At 40.9% G+C, this 24,361-nt stretch overlaps 1 protein-coding gene across 3 annotated transcripts in view; it reads left to right on the plus strand.

The window, feature by feature from the left end:
* The window catches only part of LOC137323023 (centrosomal protein of 57 kDa-like), a 39,393-nt gene that overhangs the window by 6,442 nt on the left and 8,590 nt on the right, over positions 1-24,361 (plus strand). For 2 of the 3 annotated variants that reach the window (XM_067986368.1, XM_067986369.1), the window contains exons 3-10: positions 1,931-2,098; positions 5,378-5,499; positions 7,667-7,783; positions 8,315-8,392; positions 9,110-9,211; positions 12,134-12,211; positions 15,473-15,717; positions 22,738-22,882. In XM_067986368.1, the coding sequence (XP_067842469.1) occupies positions 1,931-2,098; positions 5,378-5,499; positions 7,667-7,783; positions 8,315-8,392; positions 9,110-9,211; positions 12,134-12,211; positions 15,473-15,717; positions 22,738-22,882 (1,055 nt within the window). The remainder of the gene's footprint in view (positions 1-1,930; positions 2,099-5,377; positions 5,500-7,666; positions 7,784-8,314; positions 8,393-9,109; positions 9,212-12,133; positions 12,212-15,472; positions 15,718-22,737; positions 22,883-24,361) is intronic. The other variant, XM_067986370.1, reaches the window with a different exon arrangement.

Here is a 24,361-nt window from a genome sequence, read left to right on the forward strand (position 1 = left end):
AGTTGGCAAAATTATGGCAGGTGGAGTTCAATATGGGGAAGTGTGAGGTCATCCACTTTGAATTTGAAAAAAAAATCAGAATACTTTCTCAATGGTGAGAGACTAGGAACCATGGAGAAGCAAAGGGATTTAGGTGTCCATGTACAGAAATCACTAAAAGCTAGTGCCTAGGTACAAAACGTAATCAAACGGGCTAATGGAATATTGGCCTTTATCTCAAGAGGTTTGGATTACATAGAGGAAGTGATGCTTGAGTTGTGCAGTGCTTTGGTCAGACTCCATCTGGAGCACTGCATTCAGTTTTAGGCACTGAACCTCAGGAAGGAAATATTGGCCTTGGAGGAGGTATAACAGATTCACCAGAATGATTCTAGGGTTTGAAGGGTTAAATTATCAGGACAGGTTGCATAAATGTGGCCTGTATTCTGTTGAGTTTAGAAGGTTGGGGGGTGATCTAATCAAGGTGTTTAAAATGATAACGGGATTCAATAGCGTAGGTATAGAGAAACTATTTCTTCTGATGTGAGAATCCAGAACAAGGGGTCACAAGCTTAAAATTAGTCAGGCCATTCAGGAGTGAAATCAGGAAGCACTTTTTCACACAGGGTAGTGGAAATCTGGAATTCCACCCCCCCCCCCCCAACCCCACCAAGAAATTTTCAAGACTGAGATAGATTTTGGTTGGGTAAGGGTATTAAGGGACATGGAGAAAAGGCGGAAAAATTAAGTTCAGGTACAGATCATCTATTATATAATTGAATGGCAGAATAGGCTCGAGGGGTTAACTGGCCTGCTCCTCTTCCTATCTTCCTGTATTTACTGTTGTAAGACCATTCTGTGCACAAATTGGGTGTCACATTTGTTTACAAAATAAGTTAGCCCACTTTAAAAGTAATTTAATTAATCTCCTGGTATATGCATTTCAGTAGATTTCTGAATTGCAGTTGATAGGCCTTGCTGTTAAATTAAGATATACTGTAACAATACTACTAAACTATATCAATCTATGACATTTCAATTGTATGTATATTTAAATACTGTAGTTACTATAAATGCTAAGTGAACAGTTGTTAGACTCTTTAATTTCAATTGAAAGTGCATGCTGAATGGAATCTAATTGTACACCCCCATTCTTGTAATTTGGCTAGGGCGGCATTAGGACCATGCAACCTGTGCAATTGCTTGGAGCCCCGAGTCAATCAGGGCCCCTAGCGGTTCCAGCCAGCAGGACTCAGCACTCTGTTCAGACTGCCGACACACAAATGTGCTTGACTCCAGAACTTGTAAACTGTGCAGCTTGAAGGGGAATCTCTGACCCTGATCACACACTTCACTCTGCCTCATATTATGCAGCACCACAGGAGCTTCCCTACCAATAGTCATGCAAGGGCGAGCCCAACTGCTTGTGTGTTTGTACAACACATCAGTATGTCTAGTAAAATGTAGGGCCCTAGGGCAAGGCAAATGCCATTCCTGGATGTGGTCTTTTGTCCTTGGAAGATAAAACTATAAGAATGAACAAATAGCATGCTATGTTATAATGCAAAAATTGACTGCAAACCCTATAGGGAATGGATCTATAAATCATTACATTCTTGTCTGGAGTTCATCTAATTTAGAATTGACACGTAACGCACAAGAAGTGCACCTTTTGGAACACTTTGCATACGTAGGCTCTAAGAAGCTTAATTTTTATGGATCAGTGATAGAGAATTATTAGCTGTCACGTTTGCTGACCACCATGACTGAAGTACTGTAATAAAGTTCACCTAAAATTACCATACCACCGGACTCTGAATCTTTTTTATGAGATCTTACAATCAGTATATGTTACAGCTTGCTTAGACAAATTTAACTTCAATTTCTAATGTATAGTTGAATATAACTATCAAAATTTACCATCCACATTTTTGCTTCTGGTTTATTTTAGCGGTACTTTCAGCATTAAGAAATCTTCAAGAGAAGATTCGCAGGTTGGAGCTGGAGCGAACACAAGCAGAGGAAAACTTGAAACGTCTCTCCAAGGACACAGCTGAGTATAAAAAAGTGTTGGATAGAAACTGCAATACACAGACAGAAGTGGTGCAACATAATCAAGGTTTGTTGAAGTGATTATTTTTTAAGTTTCAAATTTACAGAAAGCCTAGCTTAGATTCTAGTTTTGTCCATCTGGAAATTCATATTTGATATCTTTCATGCCTTCCAGTCTCTGCATAGTAAGTTAGTTGAGCTGTTGGGAGGTACTGAGGAGGGGCTGAGATGCTGAACTTCCCTACAGCATCAACAGAAATATTGTGAAGTAAATAAAACAATATCAGTTGCGTCAGAGACCTCAGTAATCCTGAGAGGGTTTTGCCTGATGCATCCAAACCAGAGTGCCAGCAATGGCAAGTATTTCAGCAGCAGTTGAATCCTATCCTGCCATTACTGGCCTGTATAGACCTAACCTGCGCTTTGGGAAAATCCTGGCCTGATGCAAATTTAACTTTATATCTATAAATCTCACATGCCAGTTACCTTGGCAAAACCATCCTGCAGTAGGATAGATTCAGCAGCAAGGGAACATAGGAACAGGAGTAGGCCATTTAGCCCCTCGAGCCTGTTCTGCCGTTCATTGAGATCGTAGCTGATCTGTGACCTAACTCCATATACCTGCCTTGGCCCCATATCCCTTAATACCTTTGGTTAACAAAAATCTGTCAATCTCAGATTTAAAATTAACAATTGAGCTAGCATCAATTGCCATTTGCGGAAGATAGTTCCAAACTTCTACCCCCCCCACCCTTCGCGGTAGAAATGTTTCCTAACTTCACGCCTGAAAGTCCTGGCTCTAATTTTTAGGCTATGTCCCCTAGTCCTAGACTCCCTAACCAGCAGAAATAGTTTCTCTCTCTACCTTATCAATTCCCCTTAATATCTTGGAAATTGCCTCAAATCGCCCCTTAATCTTCTAAATTCCAGGGAATACAACCCTAGTTTGTATATTCTCGCCTCGTAATTTAACCCGTGCATCCAGGTGTCATTCTAGTAAATCTACGCTACACTCCCTCCAAGGCCACTATATCCTTCCCAAGATGCGGTGCCCAGAACTGAACACAGAACTCTAGGTGTGGTCTAACCAGGGCTCTGTATAGCTGTAACATAACTTCTACCCTCTTGTATTCTAGTCCTCTAGATATAAAGGCCAGCATTGCATTATCCTTTTCGATTATTTTCTTTACCTGTGCATGACATTTTAATGATCTATGTACATGGACCTCTAAGTCTCTTTGGACCACCATTGTTTCAAGCTTTTCACCATTTAGAAAGTACACTGATCTATCATTTTTTGGTCCAAAGTGGATGACCTCACATTTGCCTACATTGAAATCTATTTGCCTCAATTTTGCCCATTCACTTAATCTATTAATGTCTCTCTGTAATTTTATGCTTCCATCTACACTGCTTACAGTGCTGTTTATCTTTGTGTCATTGGCAAACTTGGATATGTGGCTCTCTATCCCGTCTTCTAAGTCGTTAATCAGTACAATGAATAGTTGAGGCCCCAACACAGATCCCTGTGGGACACCACTAGTCACATCCTGCCAATTTGAGTACCTGTTCATTATCCCTACTCTCTGTCTCCTGCCGCTCAGCCAATTTCCTAACCAGGTCAATAATTTGCCCTCAATTCCATGAGCTTCAGTTTTACCTAGCAGTCTCTTATGAGGGACTTTATTGAATGCCTTCTGGGCGTCCATATAAATAACATCCATAGACATTCCCCTGTCCCCTACTTTAGTCACCTCTTCAAAAAATTCAATCAGGTTCGTCAGGCATGACCTACCCTTTACAAATCCATGCTGGCTGTTTCTGATCAGCTGAAAATTTAAGGTGTTCAGTCACTCTATTCTTAATTATAGACTCTAGTAATTTCCCAACAACGGATGATTGGCTAACAGGTCTATAACTCCCTGGTTTCCCCCTCTCACCTTAAATAGCGGAGGGACATGTGCAATTTTCCAATCTATAGGAATGATTCCTGAATCGAGAGCACTTTGGAAGATTAAAGTTAGGGCATTGGCAACGTTCTCACCTACTTTCTTTAAAACCCTGGGATGGAAGCCATCTGGTCCTGGGGATTTGTCACTCTTTAGTACCATTATTTTCTTCATTACTGTTAATTTACTTACGTTATTTATGGTGAGTCCCCATCCTTGATTCAAAATTAGTTTCCTTGGGGTGTCTGGCATGCTACCCTCGTTCTCTACTGTAAATACTGACGCATAGTAATTATTTAACATGTCTGCCATTTCCTTATTTTCATTTATAATATCACCAATATCAGTTTTTAAGGGGCCCATATTGCTCTTGACCACCCTTATTTTCCTAATATAATTGTTAAAAAAAAATCTTGTCTTGATTTTGATATCCCTTGCAATTTTCTTTTCATACTCCCTTTTTGTAGCTCTTACTATCTGTTTTGTCACCCTTTGCTGTTCTTTGTATCTCTCCCAGTCGCCAGGATCTGTGCTGTTTCTTTTAGTTTTATGTTGTCCCTTACCTCTTTTGTCGTCCATGGCTGTTTTTTTTTGGCGTCCATGGCTTTTTTTTTGGCAAGTAGAATTCTTGCCCCTTGGGGGTATAACTGGTTCTGTATCACGGTAAATTCTTTTTGAACACCTCCCCATGATCTGTCGTTTTAGCATTAACAGATTTTCCCAGTTTATTGTGGACAGTCTTTGTCTCATCCCGTTGAAGTCGGCCTTCTCTAAATTTAGAATCTTAGCTGATACGTTTTTCTCCCTTTCAAACACAACGTTGAACTTGATCATATTATGATCGCTATTAGATAAATGTTCACACACCATTAAGCTGTTAACTATATCTGACTCATTACTCATTATTAAATCTAATATGGCCTGCACCCTTGGGAAGTGATACATATTACAAAACCACTTCCAGTGGAATCTGAAATCTTGCAAAGATGGTAGCCCAATTAGGAACCCATTTATTGCATGGTAATCAATCTTTTGAAAGCTTCAGTGTTTTTTTTTCAATTGAGGGGGAAAGTATAGCGCACTGACTTCACATAATCCTAAATGTATCTGTATACTGTCTGGCATATATCTCCCTTTTATTTGGATCCCATTTTGTGCTTTAGAACTGCTGGTTAGAAACATCCTGGAAGCAGACTTCTTGTGCAGAATTTCCTCCTTGTCAATATTATGAAATTCTGTTTTAGTACTGTGCATAGGAAATTGTGTCCACAGTGCTCATTTGTGATATTCAAAAGTGGGTTTGTACTGATGACCTATCCACTAAAGAAGCTACTTTTTTGTATCTGAGCAAAATATTACTTTAACTATATTACAATTTTGTTTTGGTTAATCTCCAGCATTGGCAACACAATTGTCAGCAGCAGAGTCTCGCTGTAACATTCTGGAAAAACAGCTAGAATACATGAGAAAAATGGTGCAGAATGCTGAAATGGAGAGAGGGACAGTGTTGCAGAGACAGGTAATGGTGAGGTTGTCAATCAGATCTAATATAGGCAAAGAAAATAAACCTAAAATCTTAAAGCTATCCCTCGTGATCACGTAGCATGTGATTTTGGGAACTGGTTGCCGCTTTTATACTGGAATCTTGATTGTCGCCCCTGATTTTGAAGGCACTACTGTGCACTTCAGTTTGTTATAACCATGGTAACTGGCTGCAGTATCGAACCTCAGTTTGTATATGTGAGCCACTGTTGATCTTGCTTTCTTTTTAAACCTGGTGTTGTGTGAAATAAAAGGTGGCTGCCAGTATTGCTGGCTGATAGTAGTTTTGAAAATATGCTTAAGTTGAAATAGATTGTGCTAATATTAAAATCTGTAAAGCAGTGAATGGTTCTTAGTTTGGAAAACGTTGAAACCATTTCACTACAAAGTTGTATATCCAATTTCTGCTTAAATTCCACGTAATAGAATCCAAGATTACTATAGCTAACTTTTTTTAAATATTTTTTCTATCAGCTATTAGTAAATTTTGTGATATACCACTAAAATTAATTTAAAACAAGAATGTTTTTATATTTTGCTAGTTTTGAAACAGTTTTGAAAGTCTTTAAATTTTGTATGGGTACACTTTTTTTCTACCATTTTCAAAAGTTGTACGGTTTCTTTTGGTTTAAGAATAATTCTAAGGTCTTTAGAAAGGACGGGGAAATTGGAAAAGGAGTAGTAGTAGCAATATTGACAAGGGACATTGTTACAGCATTAGAAAGAGGAGATATCAATAAGGATGAGCAGGCAGTAGAAACACTATGGGTAGAATTGAGGAATAAAAAAGGATGCAAGATTTTGGGAGTTATTTATAGACCTCCAGATAGCAGTGATAAATTAGCGGGATACATAAATGCGGAAATCAGCGATGCTTGTTGCAAAAAGTGTAGTTATAATGGGAGATTTTAATTTTCGCATAGGCTGAGGAGGGCAGAACAGCTTGAGTCCCAAATACACTTAAGAAATTTGTTGCCTTTGGAACAGTTTTCTGGAACAATGTGTTCTTCAACCAAAAAGAGAACAGGCCATGTTAGATTTAGTGATGAGTAATGAGCCTGAATTAGTCAATAATCTAACGATAAGGGAACACCTAGCTAATTGACCACAATATGATAGAATTCAATATTAGATTTGAGAGGGAGAAGGGCCAGTCATGAACCAGGGCTTTAAATTTAGGTACAACTGACTTTGGAGGGATGAGGCAAGAATTAACCACAATTGACTGGGCAGAATTATTAACGGATAAAACTATGGATGAACAGTGGGGGGTGTTCAAAAATGTATTTGGTAGAATACAAGACCTGTACATGCCTCTCGAGCAAGAGCTCTGTGTGTAATTAAACAACCTTGGGCAACAAGGGAAGTGAGAGATAGTATAAAACTAAAAAAAAAGGTCTTGTATGAAAGCAAAGAACAGTAGAGATCCCACAGTCTGGCGAGATATAAAGAACAGCAAAGGGACACAAAGAAAGTGGTAAGAGCTGCAAAAAGGGAATACGAAGGATATAGTGGACAACGCTAAAAGTTTTTACAAATATATTGAGAGAGGGTGGGTAAGAGTAATGTGGGCTGCTAAATGACAGATACAGTTGATATAATTTGAAGTCAGGAAATGGCAGATTTACTACATAGCTACATTGTATCAGTCTTCACAGTAGAGGATGAGGGTAAAATACCAGAGGTACAAGGAAAACTAAAAATAAATGAAGGGGAGGAACTAACTAGATCAATATAAATAAAAGAAAGAGAGATCGAAGTATTTTGTAAATGGCGAGAATCTAGATGTGGATGAGGTGATGTCAGAAAGGACTTCTTCACACAAAGGGTAGTGGAAATCTGGAACTTTCCCAAAAAACTGTTGAGGCTAGGTCAATTGAAAATGTCAAAACTGAGATTGATACATTTTTGTTAGGCAAGGGTATTAAGGGTTACAGAACCAAGGTGAGTAGATGGAGTCAAGATACAGATCAGCCATGATCTAATTGAATAGTGGAACAGGCTTGAGGTGCTGAATGGCCTACTCCTGTTCCTATTAGATTTTAAGGGGGAAATGAACAAAATTGCACTTCTGAAGTGGCAACTTGTTCTGTAAATAGTGTAACATGAGTATGAAGATTTCAGTTGTATTTTTGGTAATTCAGGCATCTTTGGAAAAGAAACGTTCTATGGACCAATCAGATCTACAAACAAAGCTTGAAAAACTTGACCTAGTTGAGCGGGAATATCTAAGACTCACAGCAACACAGACTACAGCAGAGGTATGTGGTTCCTGGATAACCTGTTTATTTCCTAACTAAGCAGGAAATAATAAAGAAGTGCTATCATTGGAAATAAGTAACATTTCATTTTGAAAGTTCTATTTGAGTTTCTATACTATGATTTATATCTCACATGGCAGTGACCATTACTCGCTTGTCATTTTGTTGCCATGGAGATCTAATTAATAGGATACAATTTATCACGAATTCTGTATTACTCAGGTGTACGTAATACTTTGAAGTTAATTCACCCGCCACCCCCAATCCTGCCTATGGTCCCCGGAACTTGTGCACAAACGCCAACCTTGTAGACAATAATGTACGTGATATTTCCTATCCTTTGAATCCATGTTTTTTTAAAAAGCCAAATTGGATCACCAACATGAGAATGAACGACAGTTTGAATCACTGCAATTGATTTCCTTGATGCTGAGACATGGCTGTAATAAATTTGTATGCAGTTCTGTCGATCACATGGCTTCCTATGTTTATGATAATCTGACGGCCAGTTTGTCTTGGTTTTTCATTTAGAAGAAAATTTGTGAATTGGAACAGAAGTTACGAGAAGAAGAACATCAACGAAAACTGATACAGGATAAAGCTGCACAGGTTTGTGAAAGCATCGTAACATTGCTCTTAAAGTAGTTGGGGGTTTAAATTTGGTGGATTTAGGTGGTCCTTGATAGAATTGTTTAAAAGTCGTGTTTGATCCCGTGCACTTCTGTGATAATCTTAATTGTCTCAAATTGCTGCCAGCATTACCAACAACAGTGACTGATTTGTAACCACCAGCACTTCACCCTAAAGTTACACAGCTCCAAATGTTCTTTCAGATGCAACCCAAATTTAAAGGGGCAAAATCTGTAATTGTACTGCTTGCTATTTTACGTAGTTCAAGAGGATATAGTATGAATATTTCTCACACCCACCATTAAACTTTACTGAAATCCTAATGGCAATAGTATTGTATAGTTCCATGAGGAGAGTGTCAGCAATTAGTATATGGCCCTATATGTAGGATGAGTAAGGAAGAAACACCAAAGCAGATGAAAAGTCATAGCAAGGAGAGAGACTAATTACAGGAACTGCAAAATTAGAGAATAAGTTAAGATTCAAATAGATTAGAGAATGCAATGTAGGCGAGCTTCTGAAGTGGTTGCCTACCATCTACATGATACCAATATGATTACCATTTTTAAAAATTAAATATGCCAAGGAATGTATTTACTAATTTTTGAGTAAGTAATATATTCTTGATAAAAATCAAGTTGGATTCCTTTGTGCAGTCTTATTTTCGCATTTTAAAAACTTGTTTTTTTTATATAGTTGCAGACAGGCTTGGAAAGAAATAGAATTTTATTACAAGCAGTGTCGCCAATGCCACCAAAGGCGAAGAGAGTAAAGAACAAGAGAAAGCAGCCAGTCAAGGTAGATTTAACTGGTGCTATAGGTAATTAAAAATGTAGTCTGGTTCTACAAGGATTTTAAAGTGCTTATTGGCATTGCTTTAGAACACCATCTGTGATTTAGAGTTCGAGTTGGTAGATGTGGTGCATGACTGATTCTTGACTGTGTGCCGAGGAAGTCACGAGTCAATGCTCTTCTTGACCTGGCATCCTTAATGACCCAGAAAATGTACAAGAAATAGAAGTCGTAGCAATCTTGGGAGATGGTCACTGCAGAATGATGAAGATTAAAATGATCTGGCAGTCAAATGCCTAACTTTTAAAGGGCTAAATTTGATGAAATGAGGGAATGAATAAAATGAGGAATGTTGTTCGGCACATCAGTAGAAGATAATGGAATGCCTTTTAAAGGTATAATGCTGAGCATGCAGGCTAAGCACATTCCCAAAACCAACAAGCTCTGACTAAGCAAACGTGACCCTAAATGGATTAACAAACAAATTTAAAAGTAGGATAAGGAGAAAGGGCTCATTGGGATTGAATATAAGAAAAGGCTGAAACATGTTAAAAGGGGGATTAGAGAGACCGAGATACCGGAAAAAAGGCATAGCAGCTGAGGCTAAACATAACGAGTTTTTAAAAAATTATTCACTACCACAACGGTAACAGGGCAGTCAGAGAAGAGTTTTCACCTATCAAAGATGCAAACGGGCTTGAAATTGAGAAGTGACTCACTGGAATAAATACAAGGAATTGCAGAAACATCTTTTAAAAGAGGGGGTCAGAGGAGCAAGGAAAAACCTGGAAAGAAACAAAGCATCACTCTTTTTATATATAAAAAAAATCAGTATTAAAAATCAGTATTAAAATAGCCAGAGAGCGGTTAGAGAAGAAATGAAAACCATAAAAGATGAAAACTGGTTTGAAACTGAGCATGTGCATAAAATAATAAATATTATGAATGAATACTTCCTCCCAAGTATTCACAAGGGAAGATGTGAGCAAAATGCCCTCTCCAAACAAAGATATCCTAAGTATAATCAATGACTTTACCATAAATGAGAGAGAATTCTTAGACAGGCTGAATGGGCTCAAAAAACAAATTCCCCAGGGACCAATGGTTAGGGAGGAAATTTGTGAGGCACTGAGGGTACCAGTAGGTTGCAAACAGGCTAACATGAAGGTACCACTAGCTTACAAACAGGCTAATGTGCCCATATTTAAAAAGGTGACAAAATAGATGCAGGCAACAACAGATGCATTATTCTGACTTCTATTCCATGTACGATAATGGAATCCATCATAAGCAATAAATTCGGATCATCTGTACAATATTAACTTTAACAGCAGCCAGTGTGGGTTCAGAAGGGGAAGATCTTACCTGACTAACCTCATCGACGGCTGAGAAAGTGATAACCCAAGTGGACTGTGCAAAGTCCTATGACCTGGTGTACGTCAACTTCCAAAAGGCTTTTGTCAAAGTTCTATTAAACTCAAAACTGGGGTTTCAGGGTAAACCTTGGGAATGAGTAACAAACTGGTTGATGGGTAGGAAACAAGTACTTGTTAGAGGGATTATGTCGGAGTATAATGTACTACACATAAGGAATAATAGATGATACACTCGCTCCATGAATGGTGTTGAACTAGCTGTAGATGAAAGTGACCTAGGAATCTTAGTAGACTCAACACTAAATATGTCTGATCAATGCAGAGCAACAATCAACAAAGCTGATAAGATGTTTAACTCCACTGGCAAAACAGTAGCATATAAGTCAGAAGAGGTAATGATCAAACTGTAAAATGTTCTGGTCAGATGGCATCTTGAATATTGCATCCAACGCTGGTCACCAAGAAACAAGAGTTCGAGATAATGCAGAGTAGCCCTAATGTCAGGACCCAGGATTATAAGGAAAGAGTTGGAGAGACTTTAGCTTTTCAGCCTAAAAAGGAGTCATTTGATAGGTGATCTTATAGAAGTATATAGTTATAGACCGAGTGAACCTAGAATATTACTTTAAATTAAACTGTGGCTGTAGAACTAGGGGACATGGGTTCAAACTAGTAAATGGTAATTTTTGGACTGTTATCAGGAAATTCTTCATTCAGTGATCATTTGGAATAAGCTTTCTGGTAGAGTAGTGGAGCCAAAAACTGTGGTATCAGTTAAGAAACAATTGGATGCTAAAATGGGGAAATGTTGGGATCTCTCGGTAGATGAATTACGATGGGCCAAATGGCCTTCCTCATCTTGAGCTTGTAATGTTTCCATGTGGCTGGTCTTCGCATTGGATTTGCAGTTCAATCTGAGAGCACAGTCCAGTGAAGAAAGTAAAGTAAAAGAACTTGCATTTATACAGTGCTTTTCATGACCTCAGCACGTCCCAAAGCACTTTACAGCCAATAAAGTATTATTGAAGTATAGTCACTGTTGTAAAGTAGGAAACGTGACTGCCAATTTGCACACAGCAAGGTCACACAATCAGCAATGTGATAATGACCAGATAATCTGCTTTAGTGATGTTGGTTGAGGGATAAAAATTGCCCAGGATACTGGGAAGAATGCCCCTGCTCTACTTCGGAATAGTGCCGTGGGATCTTTTACGTCCACCTGCGAAAGCGTAATGTCTCATCTGAAAGCCGGCACCTCTAACAACGCAGCACTCCCTCTACTGCACTGAAGTATCAGCCTAGATTTTGTGTCAAGCCTCTGGAGTGGGTCTTGAACCCATAACCTTCTGGCTCAGGTGAGAGTGCTTCCAACTGAGCCATGGCTGACACCAGCCAGAGATGTTTTGGCATTATAATCCAGTAATTGTGAGTTTGTTTTAATACTACCCTGTCATTTTTTGCTAGTTGAAATGTCTGAGCAGTCAAGGGGCAAGCTGATGAACAGAATGCAATTGTGAATGCCTCTAACCTGGTTTCCTTTACTCTGTCTTAGAAATCTTGTACAAACCATTCACATGCACAACCTCATTATCGCTTTAACCTGGGCGATGTGCCATTTGTTGCAGGAAAAGTGAGTATTAACAACTGCATCAGTTTTGCATCTGTTCATGTGCGTGTGACCATTTTTTGTTCTTTCAGCATGTTGAGTTTAAAAAAAAAAACTTGCTTTTATATAGTGCCATTTATGACCTCAAAGATGTCCCAAAGCACTTCACAGCCAATCAAGTACTTTTGAAATGTAGTCACTGTTATAATGAAAATGTGCACAACAAGGTCCCGCAAACAGCAGTAAGATAGAAATGACCAGATAATCTGTTTTAGTGGTGGTTGAGTGATAAACATTGGCCAGAACACCAGGAGAACACCTTTGCTCCTCTTCAAATAGTGCCATGGGATCTTTTATGTCCACCTGATGAGGTGGTCAGAGGCTCAGTTTAACATCCCATCCACTGAAGATTTGGAAATGTAGTACTCCCTCAGTATTGCACTGAAGTATCAGTCTAAATTACATGCTAAAGTCTCTGGAGTGGGACTTGAATCCACAACCTTCTGACTCCCAAGATGAGAGTGCTTCCACTGAGCCAAGCATGATGCTGTAAGTTAATGGGTTTTACTAGCCGGTAAATTGGGCTATCTGTAAGGAAATCTCTTAAACTTAATTAAATGATTCCTCGTGGTTCGGGCTCGAGCGTATTGTCCAAATGCAAGTTTATTACTCAGACTTCAATATGATAACAACTATTATGGTCATACAACCTGGTTTCCTGCAGACCCAAGGTGATCCAGCCTGGCTTCTGTAGGTTGGACTTCCGACCATCCTGTCCGCTTAACTAACCAAAAATCCTGCTGCTTGTTCTTGTATCTTCCCCTTCCATGTCCAGAACCTTCCCCTTTAATGTGAGTCATCTCACATGATGCCCAGAATGTATATTGAAGTGAGGTTCCTCCAGACCCTGACATAATGGCTGTGTTGATAATTTAATTGCTAATCAGTTTAACCTGATGTCTCCTGCCTGGCAAAGGGACAGGAGATGCCCTGGGCATCTCAGATAGATAATGTGATGACTAGCTGGCCTCCATTGTTCCAGCTTACCTCTGATATTAACACATATCCTGATCTGATAATCACATGTATTAACTTTGGGACACAAAGCAAATTCTAACACTATCCTCCAATTTCACCTGAAACTTGGTAAAAGTTTGAGAATTCCAATTTGAATCCTGTTGCTAAGTTTTGTCCCATGCTACCTTCATCCACAATTTTGTCTTTAAATCCTTGATTTATTGTACGCCAGTAAGACTAACTATTTCCATACATCACTTCATTTCAGTTGGAGATTAAACTTTTAGCTCTATCACAAAGCTAAGTTTTTTTTTGTTATGCACTGTTACACCGAGTTATAAAGACTTTGGAAGCCAATGTCCAGTTGCTGCAGCTGTCATTTTGTACGGTTGTGTGGAGCAATCTTCACTTTTTTCCTTTAGAGCAGACGTATTGTTTAATCAAAATCTTTTCAGTATATTGATTCTTAAGATGAGTCTTGAGTAGATAACCTATCCCCATTTTCAGCAGTACATTTGACCTCCCAACAGATAGGTAGAACATAAGTCAATGAGGGAGAAGGTAAAATTAACTATCCTGGGTATAGTCATCTTCTCAAGTGTGTAGGTTGTCTTCAATGCACCTTGTTTCCATCATCCTGCTTATTTCTAATTTGTAATGTTCAACAAATCAAAGTCCATTGTTTACTGTGTAAGGCTTCGCTATAGTTAACTGCTAAAGAACCGATGACTGATCCATTGTCTAGACTTTTATTCATATGGGCTAGGGGAAGGTAACCAGGCTCTTATAACTTAATACTGTAGGAGCCATTTGTTCAATGATTACTCCAAAATGGATGATGTGTCTCTTTCTGAACCATGTGGAGGGTGGAATGCATTCATATGGTGTGGGTATGGTAATGTAATGGTTACAGTACTGGACTAGAGGTTGAGCTCAAAACATGGCAAATGGTGAAATTGCATGCCATAAATCTGGTAAGTTGTGGCTTAGCACCAGAAAAACTAAGCCAGATTATCATAATTAACTGATTCACTAATGTCCTTGGGGAAGGGAACTTGCTACCCCTACCCGCTCTGGTCTACACATGACTCCAGTCCCATGCTATGCCCTCTGAGGGGGCCTAGCAAGCTGTTCAGTTATCAGGACAACTGGAGGCAAGTAATAAATGAGGCCATGCCAGCATCAACTACACCCTGAGACCAGTTTTTTTAAAATTCAAGGACTGCCATACCAAGGCAGCAGAATTTTGGCTGCTGTTAGAATCTGTTGCAATATTGGTATTTAAGAACAGAATAGGAGAAGGAGTCGGCCATACAGCCCCTTGAGCCTGCTCCGCCATTCAATAAGATCATGGCTGATCTTCTACCTCAACTCCATTTTCCACCCGATCCCCATATCCCTTAATTCCCTTAGTGTCCAGATATCCATCAACATGAATATACTCAATGAGCATCCACAGCCCTCTGCGGTAGAAAATTCCAAAGATCCACAACCCTCTGAGTGAAGAAATTTTTCCTCATCTCTGTCCTAAATGGCTGACCCCATATCTTGAGACTGACCTCTAGTTCTAGACTCTCCAGCCAGGGGAAACAGCCTCTCAGCATCTACCCTGTCAAGCCCTCTTAGAATCTTACATGTTTCAATGAGATCACCTCTCATTCTTCTAAACTCCAGAGAATATAGGCCCATTCTACTCAATCTCTCCTCATAGGACAACCCTGTCATCCCAGGAATCAATCTAGTGAATCTTCGTTGCACCCCCTGTAAGGCAAGTATATCCCTCCTTGGGTAAGGAGACCAAAACTGTACACAGTAATTGGTCAAGTTGAACTTTGTCTTACACAAATTGAGACACTGGGCTTATGGTTTTGCCACTTAATATTTTCAAATAGCTTCTTTGTGAGATTCTGCACAATATCTGTCGTTTGAGTCCTTGAAAGAAAGGCTTATGGGGATAATCCTTGCCAGTTGGTCATTCCAATAAGATTGATTAAATCATTGATTAAAGATGATAGTGATGAGAAAGAAGTATGGTCAAATATCTTGTTTTTAATTTTTTTTTAAATAATGAAATTTAGAAATAATATATTGAGGGTGCTTGCAAATGCACCATTTACCAGCCAGTGTTGCCATGTAAAGAAGCTTGCATCAAGAAAGAAGTTTAGTTTAAAATTATTTTGCTTCCTACTTTTACCCATAAATTTTGTTTTCTTTAAACTTACATTCTGTTGCCATGTCCATTTTCTTAATAGCCTTCATGTCTTTCAGTCTGTTAGTCCAAGCCATTCAGTCCGTGCTAATGTTCAGCATGTCTTGCATCTATTGAAGCAACACAACAAGATCTTGTGCAATGACAGAGTGGTCAGTGAGCAGCCAATCGTCAGGAACAAAATCTCAAGAGCCTCCAATAACATACCTGAAAGTTCTTCTGGATCTACCATTTCCTCCACTTCATATGAGGTACTGTCTGAACTACTGTTGACGTTACAAGATGAGTTTGGACAAATGAGCTTGTAAGTATTCCGTTTCTTGGCATATCTTGTGGGTATTAGCTTGTTATTGTCTACTGGAATTTTATTAGCTTGACAGTTTGCAAATATACACTTTGATTTAATGTATAGCTGCACATGAAATGTGGGAAATGTATATTGTATAAATTTAGTTGATTATGATTATGGATGTAGGTGGGACAGCACATTAGAACCCTACCATGCTGTGTGTGAAGGAGACTGGGTCAAGGTACAATCTTGCACACTGACTGACAGATCTGCTGCATAGAGGAGGAAGGACAGGAAAACTGAAGGGTAGAGGTCAGTTCTTCCCAACAGCGATGGAAAAAATCTGAAGTAGCTGTCATGCAACTTGTGGTCAATTACAGAAAATAGACATGAAAACAGAATGCAAGTTTAAAGATAGGAAGAAATTTATGGGTAAAAAGAAGCAAAATTAATTATTTTACACTCTTCCTTGATTTAAAGGCTCCCGTTTGTTTACTTAAGCAACCATGGTCAACAAATGAGATAAGAGACAGTATTGAGCTAAAATAAAAGGCTTACACAAATTTAAGGAAAAGTGGAAATCCAGCAGATTGGGGGAGCTATAAAAAGCAACAAAGGGATACAAATAAAGTAGTAAAAGGTGCAAAAAGGGAATATAGGGGAAAAAAATTGCAAGGGACATCAAAGCTAACAGCAAAAGTTTTTATAAATTGGTAAAAGGGAATATGGGCCCATTAAAGACACATGCAAGCAGAAAGGGCAGACTTGTAAGTATTTGGGATCTGTTTTCACAGTGGAGTAAGAGGATAAAAACCAATGGTATGAGAAAATCTAGGTCAAGAGGAGGAACTTAATGGATTTAATAGAAGTTTAAAAAAAAAATGGGTAATGGACTTGGGTGTACAGGGCAGAATTTCAAAATTTGCAGATGACACAAAACTTGGAAGAGTAGTAAACAGTGAGGAGGATAGTGATAGACTTCAAGAGGATACAGACAGGCTGGTGGCACGGGCGGACACGTGGCAGATGAAGTTTAACGCAGAAAAATGCGAAATGATACATTTCGGTAGGAAGAACGAGGAGAGGCAATAGAAACTAGAGGGCACAACTCTAAAAGGGGTAAAGGAACAGAGAGATCTGGGGGTATATGTGCACAAATCGTTGAAGGTGACTGGGCAGATTGAGAAAGCGGTTAAAAAAGCATACAGGATCCTGGACTTTATAAATAGAGGCATAGAGTGCAAAGGTATGGAAGTCATGAACCTTTATAAAACACTGGTTCGGCCACAACTGGAGTATTGTGTCCAGTTTTAGGCACCGCACTTTAGGAAAGATGTGAAGGCCTTAGAGAGGGTGCAGAAAAGATTTACTGGAATGATTCCAGGGATGAGGGACTTTAGTTACGTGGATAGACTGGAGAAGCTGGGGTTGCTCGCCTTGGAACAGAGATGGTTACGAGGAGATTTGATAGAGGTATTCAAAATCATGAAGGGTCAAGACAGAGTTAATAGAGAGAAACTGTTCCCATTGGCGGAAGGGTCAAGAACCAGAGGGCATAGATTTACGGTGATTGGCAAAAGAACCAAAGGTGACATGAGGAAAAACCTTTTATGCAGCGAGTGGTTAGGATCTGGAATGCACCACCCAAGGGGGTGGTGGAGGCAGATTCGATCATGGTCTTCAAAAGGGAACTGGATAAGTACTTGAAAGGAAAAAAATTGCAGGGCTGCAGGGAAAGAGCAGGGGAGTGGGACTAGCTGGATTGCTTCTGCATAGAGCCGGCGCGGACTCGATGGGCCGAATGGCGGCTTCCCGTGCTGTAACCTTTCTATGATTTGGATGATGGAATAGAGAGTTGTATTTCCAAGTTTGCAGATGACGTTAAATTAGGAGGCACGGTGAGTTGTGTAGATGTGAGCAGGCAGTCACAAAGGGACATAGACAGATTAAGACGATAGCAGTTGGAAGTTTTATTTCGGGAAGTGAGAGGTCATCCACTTTGGATTTGAGAAAGACAAATCATTATATTTTCTTAATGGGGATAGACTAGGTGCTGTGGAAGAGCAAATGGAATGTCACTAAAAGCTAGTGCACCGGTAAAGAAAGAGAGAAAAAACTTGCATTTCCATCGCACCCTTCGCAACCTCAGGATGTCCCAAATCACTTTACAACCAATTAATTACTTTTAAAGTGTGATCACTGTTGTGATGGGAAACGTGGCTAGATAATATGCTTTAGTGACATTGGTTGAGGGATAAATATTGGCCAGGACACTGGGGAGAATTCCTTTGCTCTTTAAATAGTACCATGGGATCTTTTACATCCACCTGAGAAACTGACCACTGTTTGCTCTAACGTCTCCTGAAAAAGGTGGCACCTCCAACGTTACAGCACTCCCTCAGGCACCGAACCTCAGGAAAGATATAGATTGGCCTTTGAGGGGGTGAAGCACAAATTTACCAGAATTGGTAGTGGGATTAACGAGTTAAATTATGAGGGCACGTTGCATAAACTTGGTTTGCATTCCCTTGAGTTTTGAAGGTTGAGGGGTGATTTAATTGAGGTGTTTTTAAATGATAAAGGAATTTGATAGAGTAGATACAGAGAAACTATTTCTTTTGGTAGGGGAATCCAGAAGAAGAGGGCATAATCCTAAAATTAGAGCTAGGGTATTTAGGTGTGAAATCAGGGATCATTTTTGGACAATAGGTAGTGGAAATCTAGAACTCTGTTCCCCAAAAAGGCTGTGGATGCTGAGTCAATTGAAATTTATAGAAAATAAATATAAACATTCAAATTAGTGACAACTGAGACAGAATGCGCATGGCAGACACAACACTGAATTCAGTGTTTGCACAGATTTCTCAGAAGCTTATAAACCAGCGTTGCCAAATGCAGGACTCCTCCACTGCAGTGTTGTAAGGGCCCAGGCTCAGCCCCTCCCCTTGCTGCTGACAAGACACTAAAAATCCACCAGTGAGCATTGTGACCCCCCACAGTTGTATGAAACCACAGGATCCCTTCCACAGTAATGTCAGACCAAAGGACACACCCATCCCAGTATTACCCAAGTAGTATCAAAGCCTAGGATTGCACCCCCCTCCTCCACACCCCCCCCCCCCCAAAAAAACCCAGTTACCTAAAGTTAACCCCCCCCTTTGTGGTATTACTGAATACCACATACCTGCCTCAAGCTCGTACACCTTGCAGTGTTTCCTTGGCTTTAAAATTGGTAATACATAAAAGTTAAGTACATAGTAAAATACTTACAAATTTAAAAAGGTTGCTCATTTATAATTTTCACAGAACAAAGCTGAGGAATTGGATATCCAAACAACTGGATTTGAAAGGTCCCAGAGCGCCATGCAATAGAAATAGAATTTGATGTAATCGGTCACTATAAATCATTGAGCTTGATGTTATGGCATAAATGACTTTAACCTTTTTTTAAAAAAAAGTATGTGCCCCAATCACTGAGCAATGCCACAAGAGATCTGCTAATATATTTTAAATCTTCTACCTTTTCTATGAACAGTCTGTCCTTCATAGCCACCCTGGCCCCCTCTTTCCTCCTTGTAGCTGATCCGCTATCTTCTTTCCTGCCTACCAACCTCCCCATGGCCTAGTGCCATACTCCTTCTTCCTCCCTAACGTTTTACAGCTCGCCACCAATCAACCTGATCATCTTAACCTCCCACCCACCCCACCCCCCCTCAACCTGTTGCACATCGAACTTTACAATCTCATAACATGCTCCCGTATCACCCTTTGCAAAACAGCTAGTTTTCCACTAACACATTTATTGCCAATCCAGCACATTGGAGGTAGTAGTACAGAGGAAGTGACTTGGGGTAAGCAATAGCTAATGGAGGTTGCTCCAGTAGTATTATTGGAGATGGCTGTACTGCTGGCGAGAATATGGGGTTTGGTAGGACTGGGAGTGTAATGTGGGGTTTGGTTTACTGGGTGATTACTGTATGGCAGTAGTGGGAGGAGATCTTTTGGAGTTTTTTTATTCGTTCATGGGATGTGGGCATCGCTGGCAAGGCCAGCATTTATTGCCCATCCTTAATTGCCCTTGAGAAGGTGGTGATGAGCCGCCTTCTTGAACTGCTGCAGTCCGTGTGGTGAAGGTTCTCCCACAGTGCTGTCAGGGAGGGAGTTCCAGGATTTTGACCCAGCGACGTTGAAGGAATGGCGATATCTTTCCAATAGCTTTATCTGAATCACAAGCTTTCGGAGCTTTCCTCCTTCGTCAGCTGTTGGACTATAACCTGGTGTTGTAAGACTCCTTACATTTGTCCACCCCAGTCCATCACTGGCATCTCCCCATCATGGATATCTTTCCAAGTTGGGATGGTGTGTGACTTGGAGGGGAATATGCAGGCGGAGGTGTTTCCATGTGTCTGCTGCCCTTGTCCTTCTAGGTGGTAGAGGTTGCAGGTTTGAGAGGTGCTGTCGAAGAAGCCTTGCCGAGTTGCTCCAGTGCATCCTGTAGATGGTACACACTGCAATCACGGTGCGCTGGTGGTGAAGGGAGTGAATGGTGGTGGATGGGGTGCCAATCAAGCGGGCTGCTTTGTCGTGAATGGTGTCGAGCTTCTTGAGTGTTGTTGGAGCTGCACTCATCCAGGCAAGTGGAGAGTACTCCATCACACTCCTGACTTGTGCCTTGTAAATGGTGGAAAGTCTTTGGGGAGTCAGGAGGTGAGTCATTTGCCGCAGAATACCCAGCCTCTGACCTACTCTTGTAGCCACAGTATTTATGTGGGTGGTCCAGTTAAGTCTGTGCAGTGGTGACCCCCAGGATGTTGATGGGGGATTCAACAATGGTAATGCCGTTGAATGTCAAGGGGGGGCAGTAAGACACTCTCTTGTTGGAGATGGTCATTGCCTGGCACTTGTCTGGCGCGAATGTTACTTGCTACTTTTCAGCCCGAGCCTGGATGTTGTCCAGGTCTTGCTGCCTGCAGGCACGGACTGCTTCGTTATCTGAGGGGTTGCGAATGGAACGGAACACTGTGCAATCATCAGTGTCATCCCCATTTCTGACCTTATGATGGAGGGAAGGTCATTGAAGCAGCTGAAGATGGTTGGGCCTAGGACACAACCCTGCAGCAATGTCCTGGGGCTGAGTTGATTGGCCTCCAACAACCACTACCATCTTCCTTTGTGCTAGGTATGCTCCAGCCACTGGAGAGTTTCCCATTGACTTCAATTTTACTAGGGCTCCTTGGTGCCACTCTCGGTCAAATGCTGCCTTGATGTCAAGGGCAGTCACTCTCGCCTCACTTCTGGAATCCAGCTCTTTTGTCCATGTTTGGACCAAGGCTGTAATAAGGTCTGGGGCCAAGTGGTCCTGACTGAACCCAAATTGGGTATCGGTGAGTAAGTGCTGCTTGATAGCACTGTCAACACCACCTTCCATTGCTTTGATGATTGAGAGTAGACTGATGAGGCGGTAATTAGCTGGATTGGATTTGTCCTTTTTATGGACAGGACATACCTGGGCAATTTTCCACTTTGTCGGGTAGATGCCAGTGTTGTAACTGTACTGGAACAACTTGGCTAGAGGCGCGACTAGTTCTGGAGCACAAGTCTTCAGCACTACAGCCGGGATGTTGTTGGAGCCCATAGCCTTTGCCGTATTCAGTGCACTCAGCAGTTTCTTGATATCATGTGGAGTGAATCGAATTGGCTGAAGACTGACTTCTGTGATAGTGGGAATCTCAGGAGGACGCCGAGATGGATCATCTACTCGGCACTTCTGGCTGAAGATGGTTACAAACGCTTCAGCCTTGTCTTTTGCACTTACGTGCTGGACTCTGCCGTCAGCAGGAGGTGGGGGCAGAATGATCCTTGTGTACAGTAGCATTATGGGGGAAGAGAGCGTTAGGGGAGTTCCCAGGGTTTGCCAGGACTAAGTGAACATGGTGCTAGAATATGACAGAACTGGGGAGGATGTTACTGTTCAGAGCACTCGGGGGTGGAGCAGGGTCCTGCTGCATTGAGTGGAATTGTTGTCTGGAAGCCCTGGGGAGTGGAGTTTCAGATCTGGGAACGGGTAGGTTTCAGTGCTTAGAAGCTCTGGGGAGAGGAGGAAAGTGGGGTGGGGGGTGGTGGAGAAGAAACCTCTCAAGTATCTGATAATACTAGGGAGCGGGTTCCAGGATTGTGTAACATTGTGAGAGGGAGTCTGGAATTCGGGATCAGTCGGAAGGCAGTCCTAGGTTCTTGGGGAAAACTGAAGTATGCACATGAATATGGCAGAATTGAGGTAGGCAGATGCGGGAGAATGTGGGTGCCCTGACCTACCGATGTTCTGTTGCAGCCAGCAGCTTGGGTCCCACCCTGAAACTGTAAAGTTCTCACATTTCATTTAACACTATAGCAGCATTCCAACAGCAAATGTAGTATTTAGTATTTCTCATGCTTAAAACTTGTTTTTGGTGGAGATTCAGCTCACTTTCAGGATCTCGTTTGGATTTGGAGGGGGGTTTGGCATCACCTGAAGGCTGACTGACAGTTGAACATGGGTGGAGGGAGACTGAAGGCCATTGACTGGTCAGGTGGCATGGTAGGGAATTGTGTGCAAGTACATGAGGAGGTGGGGCTGGATGAGGAGATCTCTTTCTTGCTCTCGCTTAAATCCATTTTTTTCTGTTCCCCTCTAATCTCTTTTGGGCCTCCTACCTCTTCTGTTTTCAGGCGATGAGGTGCATCAGTTATGGGTGCAGCCCATCAATATGGGGAATGGGAAGGATCTGGTCAGGGGTGCAGGCAGGCTATCACTGGGAGAGGAGTCTGTCTCTCTTTAGTCTCTGCCTATTTTTGCTGTCTCCCCTGTTTCTCTCCCCTTTTTTATTTTTCTGCCTTTTTCTATTCTCCTTGTCTGGTTTGTTTTCTCATGCTTCCTTTACTGAACTGTCCCCTGGACCTATGGAAAAGTCCTCCCTAAGTTTAAAAACAAAATTCCTACTTTTCTTGCAGATAATGCATGCTGCATTAAGTTTACGTATTTTTTTAATCCCCTAGTGAGCACCAAGAGTTGGTCAAACAAATTAATGAAGCAAATACAAATGCAATGAGAGAGGACTTGGAGCGAGAGTTAGAAGCATTGGTGAAAAGAATGGAAGCAAAAGGAGATCAGATCGCTAAAGTCCGCAAACATCAGGCATCGGTATGGATAATTTTTTTCCTATTTAAAATGATTTATAAAATAGTTCAGTTCCCATGGTGGCCCAATGGACAAAGTTGCCACTTGGTGCACTACTACCAAATCATAGAGACCAGAGGATCTCTGGTTTGATTCTTAGTGTCTCAGATAATTTTAACTGGACAGCAGTGAGGTGCTACAAATGGTCCTAGCCCTGGGGCACTGAAGAGGACAAATATCAGCCAGGGCTTCCACTATTGATTCCAAGCCAGTGACTTTTTTGTTTGAAAGTGATTGTGGATGAGCTGTGATTCATTCCATGGATGAATACCTTGCTGACATTTAATATCCTGCTTTGTACTTGAGCAATGACCACTTGGTTGAGGTACTGGAGGTCTACTGATGCCCAAGAAACTATATCCCAGCAAGATGTGTGCCTTAAGAATTAGTGCACTGATATGCATAATACAAATGGGGGTCATTTGCAGCTGTGTTTCCTCTTCATCTTTAGCCCTTGCAGACTTGGTACTCCATGTGCCTCTGAGATTCTGCAGCCTGTTTGAGCTGAGATTTGATTCTGTTTTCCACTCCTTGCTGTCCAGTAAAGAAATGTTTCTTGGGAATTTAAGTTTATCTCAACTTTGTACAGAACATGAAAGGGCTCCATTTTAAAAAAAAAACAACTTTTACTGTAGAGGTGAGGAAAGAGTACCTGACCTCCACTTAGTTAATTGTTTACAGTAATGTGATTAAAAGCAGAGCCCACTCTGTAGGTAATTGCAGCTTCAAACCCTTATCCCATTGTTCCATGGGACAGTGTGTTGCCGCATATGCCCACGAATTGAGTTCTCAATCTAAGCTACATTGTAATGAGGTGCCAAACAATGGTCAGGTGCTTCCTTCTGGAGATGGAAAATGGGGAAAGAGTTCCCCTAACCCAATCTTATAAAATTTCCAAGTGGTCACTTTCATAGGTCTGGGAGAAGACCGGGGATAGTTGATGCATGCCTAATATGTTCCATGGAATAGTTAATTCCTTAAAAGGACACTCATCTTCAAAAATGCAAAATTATTAATTGGGGTTCCGATCTTTCAGGTTTTCTGTTTCTCCCCAAACCCCCAAAAATTATTTGCTACACTCATGTATTTTGAAGGATTGAATTGCCTTGTGATTCCTTCAGAATAAAAGGCATGGCTATTAATGAAACATATACCATATGTGATTACTTCCTCAAACTTGTTAAATCGATAATTAAGAACAGATGGCATGGTGGAAAAGTTAATGTCATAGAATAGTTACAGCACAGGAGGAGGCCATTTGGCCCATTGAGCCCGTGTCGGCTCTTTGTAAGAGCAATCTAGTTAGTCCCATTTCCCATCTCTTTCCCTGTACCCCTGCAAATTTTTTCCCTTCAAATATTTATCCAATTCCTTTTTGAAAGCCACAATTGAATCCGCTTCCACCACCCTTTCAGGCAGTGCATTCCAGATCATAACTACTAG

The sequence above is a fragment of the Heptranchias perlo genome, chromosome 6, assembly GCF_035084215.1.
Source record: "Heptranchias perlo isolate sHepPer1 chromosome 6, sHepPer1.hap1, whole genome shotgun sequence".
NCBI lineage: Eukaryota > Metazoa > Chordata > Chondrichthyes > Hexanchiformes > Hexanchidae > Heptranchias > Heptranchias perlo.